Source organism: Neltuma alba, unplaced genomic scaffold, assembly GCF_004799145.2.
Source record: "Neltuma alba isolate B1F8T4 unplaced genomic scaffold, ASM479914v2 tig00011304_pilon, whole genome shotgun sequence".
Classification (NCBI taxonomy): domain Eukaryota; kingdom Viridiplantae; phylum Streptophyta; class Magnoliopsida; order Fabales; family Fabaceae; genus Neltuma; species Neltuma alba.
The window spans coordinates 1,283,933-1,291,463 of record NW_021636013.1 but is presented as its reverse complement, the minus strand read 5'-3'; the positions used below and the strand labels follow the sequence as shown (position 1 = coordinate 1,291,463).

The following is a 7,531-nucleotide window of genomic DNA, read 5'->3' as shown; positions in this document are numbered from 1 at the left end:
AGGAACGGAGGAAATGGGCCGTTTAAGTGAACATTATAATATTATACTTGGGAAGTAATGGTTGCCAACTTAAACCACGCCCCCTCATTCTCTCCTCCTTTCTAATTTTTGGGCTATTGAAATTCGACAAATCTCCTCGCTAAAAGTCTGATGGCTTCACATCCCTTGATCACTGAATTGGGTTTATTTTTGGCCTAACTTCCTTTTGGGTTTGGGACAGTGAATTTACCATTTTACGCCTATTTAATTGGCACTTAATTATCAAATAAATTCTAAAAAATGATCCTTAATAGTTTATCCTGATTTTATTACTCAATTGAATTTTTTACCCATAAAGTAATTTCACTAAAATATTCAGGCAAAAAATAAAATCTTAACCATTTTTCAAGAAAATAGCTCTTTAATTTCATAAATTTGCTTTAAACTCATTTAAGCCACATTTGGGGAAATAAATCTCTTCATAAAATTTCTCAATTCTCAAAATAATCTTTCACTATGTTTTCCAAAATTTTATTGGCATTAAATAATTTTAAAGACTATTTTTCTCTTAAATTCTCACCCAAAATAAGCTTTTTGGCCAATAATTCATTTTCCAGGCATTTACATTTTAAATAATATCCACAAGCCTATATGCCTTAGAAATCTCCTTTCTATTAATTTTTGAGCTTTTTTTAATAATTATATTTTTGCCCAATATTTACTTTTATTTATACTTTTTGTTCATGCCTCGTACTTTGAACTCTTGGACCAACTTATTTAGCTAGTATTTAAAATTTTGAATGTTACACTTGGTCAGAAATGGATCTCGAGAGATGGAGACAAGAGAGAAACATAGAAAGTGATATGTAATGTGCGAGGGTTACAAGGCTATTGAAAACATATTGCTTGACACTTGTGTTCGAACAGCTGTCAACCATTATCTCAAATATTTGATGGTATTTTCATGAAACAGTCAAATATTTGCAATTTTTTAAAATTAAAAAAATAACTATTTAATAGTTTTTTTATAATGACAGCCAACAATTAGTACAACTTTTTTTTTAATTAGGGGTTAATTTTCGAGTAGCCCCCTACATTAGAAATCATGGAACGATCAAAATAAGCAAAAAAGATATAATACAATTAACAGATAACAAAAAATCAAAGCAAGACTATGAAAATTAAAACCTAATTAAATGTCCTCTAAGGGAGAGTCCTCATGAGGGGTTAGACCAAGTCAGGATTTATTTTGAAGCTCAATAGAGCGAGTATTGTTTTCGTTTTGGTGTGTCAAGAGTTTATGGCGCCTGGATTCAGGCAATTGCTTTGCAAATTTCACAATGGTGGTTGGATATAATGAAAGAATATGAGAAAAGTTTAATAGACTGAGATGAATATGAAATAATGGACAAGCAGAGTTGAGGGGATCTATTGGAGTTTAAAAGGAATTGAAGTGATGAACTAAGTGGTCATCTTTTAACCGTCATTGAAGGAGATTGGTGGAATAAAAAATTACAGCGTTGGTTGGAATGGAATTGACACCATAATAGACAATTACTGCTTCAAGTAACAATACAAAATCATGTATAGTTAAATTACTGTTTTAATTTGCACTAGTGATAGTTATGTCTAAGTAACCATTAAGTATTAAACATCAAATATTAACAAATCTATAACAGTGTCGACAACCGTCAAAAGTAGGAAAATGATAAATCCCAAAAGATATCGGAAGTAGCTTGCCATCCCGTGCCTTTGTGGTTTGCAGCCATGGCTTTAAATTATAGGGCACGAGTTTTAGAGCTGACATCCAGCAAAAACAAAAAAAAAACAAAACAAAACAAAGCAAAAACAAAACAAAAAACAAACACAAAGAAAGAAAGAAAGAAAGATATAATAATATAGCATTTCATATTAAAATTCTTAAATATTATTTTTGTTATACATGTAGCATCATGCAAGTCATATTCTTGCTGGAACAAGTCAAAAATTGGTGGAGTGTAAATTTCAGAAAGCTGTTGAAGCATGGATGAACTCTTTAAAATCAACCTCGGCAACTTCTGCCGTGAGTTAAAATCACTCTTTAATTCATTATATTGTTTATCTACAACAACCTGTTCAAAGATTTCAAAGAATTGATTGATATTCAATTCAGGATTTGTACAACTTTTTATGAAAGAATTAATACTTTCACTAAGCTGTGTGCTTCTCATACCAAGAGTCTTTGAATCCTTCATGTAACATGCTGCCCATTTTTCTTTCAACTCATAAATGGACATCAACCAAGGATTATCTGCTGCATTGTACTTCACCAATAATTCTTTCCAAGATTCCTCAAACACTATTTTTTCTTCATAATGATACATGCACCAATTAAACTTACCCAAAAAATGAGAGTCATCCTTCATCAAGTTTCCAAGATGTTTCACCGCATTTCTATTAATATGAAAAGTGCACAAGCCATGCTTCACGGTTGGCATTACTTCTTCCAAGGCTCGTGCCATTGCAGCATCTTGGTCAGTAAATACAATAAATGGCAATTTTTCCTTATGTGCTTGTAGAAAAGTTTCAAAAAGCCATTTAAAAGATTCAATGGTCTCATCATACAATAAAGCAGCACCAAATATCACTCTTTCTCTATAATGATTGAAACCTGAGAAAATGGCAAGCGGTCTATTTTCACGATTGGTGGAGTATGTTGTATCAAATGAAATGACATCCCCAAAACAATCATAATCTAACAACATATATGGATCAGCCCAAAATACATTAGTTATTCGATCTTCTGAGTCCACTTGATAGGCATGAAAATATGAAGGATTTTCTGTTAGTTGATGTTGGAAGTAACAAAGTAGACACCTGGCTTCACCATAGCACATTTTTCGTTGTCTCCTTGCTCTTAGATAACTCTTTATATCCTCTTCAGTATATCCTAAATTAGCCCTCCCTCCTGCATATTTACTCATTAAATTAAAAGAGGCTTTTTGCTTAATCCCGACGTCTTCAGCAGCTTCTAAAGCATAACCTTGTGCTTTTGGTAATTTCCTCTGTGATGCAAACATGTGAACAGTTTCTTGAGGCTCTAAAGGATGATTATGATCCAAATAAAGTTCACTAACTCTAAATCTTCCATTCACTTTTTTAACTATCATTCTGACTTCACACCCAGTTCTTGTTTCCTGTCGAGGCTTCCTAATTTTGAAATCTCTTTTATCTGGTTTTCTCACTCCCTCCTTGTGACAAACATATTTATAATATATGATAGAACCATCTTTCTTGCTTTTATTGGAGTTTTCTTTTCTAACACCAAATCCGATTCTTTTGCCATAGCCAACCCAATACTGCCATGCCTCTTCTAAATCATCAAATTCAAGATCAAGTGTGGGAGTCATATTTGTATTCATTATTTAGGACAAAGTGAGAATCTGGAAAAAAAAGAAAAGAAAAGAAAAGGCACTCGAATATATGAGTACACATACGAAAAACAAGCAACAAAAATATTAAACTTGTTACACTCACCAATGCCGCCAAACCAATGCCAAATCCAACGATACCCTTTGTGCAATAAGGCTTATATATTTTTTTAAACTTGCTGCATCAAGTAGATATTGAATTAGTAACGAATTAAAAAGAACTTACAGAAAAAGAAGAAGAAGACGACACTTGCAGATGAATACGAACCTTATAGCACAACGGAGAATTAAAAACCTTATTTTCGATTATTAGATTCCTATTGCAATGACTGTTTGAGTATTAAAATCCTATTGTGGTGCCTATTTGGCTATTTCACGAATTCCCGCGCTTTTGGGAGAAAAACAGAGGAGGGCGCTATTTGTTCTCTAATTTCGGGTGGGGACATTAGTGAAAAACTGAACGACACCGTTTAAGGGAAATGGAGGGAAATGGTTCGTAAAAGAAATGGAGACACCCTTGGCCCGGGAAAAAAGGGTCACGCCGAGTAATTATTAGCAATAATTGTAATGAGGAATGATGTATGCCGTCATAAATCATAGGGATTGTGAGATTTTAATTCATGGTTTCATGGGTTATGAGTAAAATTCTTATCAAGTAAACCAACTTTTATTGGAAAGCATGTTTACATTTTATTATATGTATGATTGAGAATTTGAGAGTATCCAAGGCTGTCAAACTCAATTTAAAAAAGTAGGCGGGAAGATGAACTTGAATCGTAAACACAAGAGTTTACCTGTACCGATAGATAGTATTAAAAATCCATTAATTGGTAAAATATAAGAATATAATAATTTGGTTTACAATATATTACGTCCAATCCTTGATATAAGACCTAGTTAACTAATTTAGAAAAATTAAAAAAATTACTAAATTACTTAACTATAACATATATCAAATGATATCTTTAAACTACTTATGTGTATTATTAGATTATATTTAATTTATATCAAAGACGAAAAGTAATATATTTTAAGTCCAAATTTCTTCCTATCTTGGTCTTTCATCTTCTTTGTGGGTCTAAAGTCTCAACTCCCAATCAAAATAACTTCAAAATGTGGTAATGACTTATTTTTGGTATTTGTTGTTTTCGTATTAATATTAGTTTTTGCCTTTTTTTTTTTTAATACCTTTTTGGACCACGTACTCGTAACCATTCTATTAAATCATAGTCAATAAATGCGTGACACATTCAACTTGAGAAAAAATTAGTGAGTTTACTGAGTTTGATCAACTCATTCATGCGTTCAATTAAAGTTTGTAGTTAACGCAAGTTTAATAACCAATTGACATTATTTTTTAAGCTAGAAATATAAAATCAGTCGCAGGTTCAACCAAAGTGACATTTACTACTAATTTAAAAGCAAGTTAATAGGATTTTAAAAACTAGAAACACAAAAATAGTAAGTTCAGTAACTTGCGAGATTGCAACTGATGGGAGCATGCTATATCGTCGTCGTCGTTGTTGATAATCATAGAAAGCCTACCTACTGTACCATAATTTGTTAGAACTTAGAGGGTTTTCTTTTCTTTTTCTTTTTTCTTTTTTTTTTGCCGCCACAGCGTGCTTATTAAACTATACTAAGGAGCGGATGGTTATAGGAACATAAATTACAATGCACGTTCAGCTCTAACGTTACAAACACAACCAATGGAATTAAGTTTCAAACAACAGTTACTTGGTTTAGTCCTTAATTTTAAGTGAGACGATTTTATTTTTAATTCTTTAATTTTATAAGGCGTATTTTTCAGTCGTTTAATTCTGATATTGTTAACTAAAAAAAAACTAATATTCAAACTTTAAATATTGAGAAAACATTCTCAAATGCTGACATATTAAGTTTGATTTTCAAAATACAATGACTAATACAAAAAAAATATCATTTGAGACTAATGCTATAAGAATCAAAGGCCTGAAAAAATATTTTATAAAATTAAAGGACCAATTTGAAACCTTATATAAAATCAAAAACCTAATGTGCACTTTTGTCATTATTTGGAAAGGTATTAATGAGTATAATCTTTGTATGGAGATAAGATAAATATTTATGGGATGGGTAACTCTCCATCCACCTCTGTTCTTCGTGCATATATAGATCACGTCCTTCAGTATCATACACATGCACATTAGTTTATAAATCATGAATTTGACAACTAATATCAGATTTTGTGCAAAGTATAAAACCAACATTTTTGTTGTTCTATGTATGTTATTTGGAGAATTCGCTCTCCTTTTGATAAAGGAGCATTATAGTACTTTATAACGCACTATAAATGACCAATAACATGTTCATCTGGAAAAGCAAACAAAAAAAAAATTGGATTCCACTTCTTAGAATGATAATAATAATTAATGATATTTGTTTTGGTCCAATTCATAAGAATCCAACTCATATAAGTTATGGCGTGAACCTCATCAGCAAAGGAGTACAGTAAGTATTTGTTAAACCCAGAAAAAGGAAGAAGAAAAGAATATTTGAATTTTTTTTAATATTTTAAAGAATCGAAGGTTAACTTGATGAATTCAGAATTTTTTTTTATTATGGTAATTTTTATTTATTATTATCTTTTAGATTTCCTGAATTTTTACATGTAATTGTCAAAATATTTACTTCCAAGACTTGGGTACGTAACGGTTAGAGCTATAAATAGGCTTTTAACACATCTTATTTATACATCCTTTACATTGGATTATAATTACACATTAATTTGCCTTCACTTAGCCTTCGGTTACATGTATTTACATACCTCACTCTATCTTCTTTCTTATCCCCCCTCTCTCCACACACACACACACTCTGCTTCCCTCCTCCTCCTCTCCTTTCCTTTTCCCCGTCCCTGTTTTGAATCAGTACTACTACAAATATATATATATATATTCTCTGAGCCCTAAGACCTACCTTAAATGAGCGAGCGTTTTATCGCTTTAACTCATCCAACTTTTTTCTATAAAAACAATAATAATGTACAATTAATTAGTAAAGAAAGGGTTAATTAGAAGGCAATTTTGTCCCAAAGGTTTTGTCAAGGAGAGAATTGTTATCCTAAACTTTCACTCAGCGTAATTTAGCTCACAATGTTTCAAACAGGGTCCAATAATGTCATTCTATCCTGATACATGAACACCGCTAGTTGATAATTAGACAATTTTGACTGAAATTTACATTCAAGCTCCACTTTTTCACTTCTTATAGATGTAATATATGCAGACAAGATTATTGGAACAATTGAATCAAAATTATGGGAGGCCCATTTTGTTTATTATACATTTATATTTTTAAAAAAAAGGACAAAAGAAGAAGAAGGAGAAGTTCCCATCACATGAGACATTACAAAAAAAAGATTTTAGGCGACGACTTTCGGCGACATAAGAGGACTTTCAACGGCGACTTTTTTTGTCACCGCTTAACACCGCTGAAAGTTCACCGTTGAAACTAAGACTTTTAGTGGCGACAAAAATGTCGCCGCTAAAAGTGAACCCAATAATTCTCAAAGGTGCTGAAGGTCTGACTTTCAGAGTGTAATATAATAATATATATTTTATTTTACAATATTAATAAACAAATTTATTCGGCTCAGCGCAAGAAGATTGGACACAAAAAGAAGTGATCACGAGTTCGAACCTTGAAGAAGACACATTTAAGGTGAAAATATTTGGACGATGATGTGGCAGGGAGGAGTGATGTAGCAATGACGTGGAGGTGGCTAGTGATGATGTGGCGGTCGGTGGTGATGACATGGCGTTGGTAAAGCCAATTCTTCTTAAACATTACTTTCGGCAGCGACAAGAATGTCGCCGCTGAAAGACACTTTCGGCAGTGACAAACTATAGCCACTGAAAAGTCTTCAGCGACATTTACTTCTAAAAGTCGCCACTGAAAGTATGTTTCAACGGCGACCTTTTTAGTCACCGTTGAAAGTTTTCAGCTATGGCTGCTATGGCAACGACTTTTTAACGACGACTTGAAGACTTTCAGCGGTGACTTTTTGTCGCCGCTGAAAATCAATTTTTTTGCAGTGAGAGAACGGATTTATATAAAGAGTAATTAGAGTTGCCATTCTCACACATTGAGGGTGAAGCAAA

General features: G+C 32.4%; 1 protein-coding gene across 1 annotated transcript; it reads right to left on the bottom strand.

The window, feature by feature from the left end:
* Positions 1-2,076: 2,076 nt before the first annotated feature.
* Positions 2,077-3,368, bottom strand: LOC114711679 (protein FAR1-RELATED SEQUENCE 5-like). The gene is made up of 2 exons (XM_028896096.1): positions 2,192-3,368; positions 2,077-2,090 (listed from the first exon to the last, which is right to left on the bottom strand). Exons 1-2 carry the CDS (start codon positions 3,366-3,368, stop codon positions 2,077-2,079), a joined length of 1,191 nt encoding a protein of 396 aa, XP_028751929.1.
* Positions 3,369-7,531: the final 4,163 nt, after the last annotated feature.

Coding starts and splice junctions, on each gene's coding strand:
- LOC114711679 (XM_028896096.1), bottom strand. CDS start 3,368: ATGACTCCCACACTTGATCTTGAATTTGATGATTTAGAAGAGGCATGG.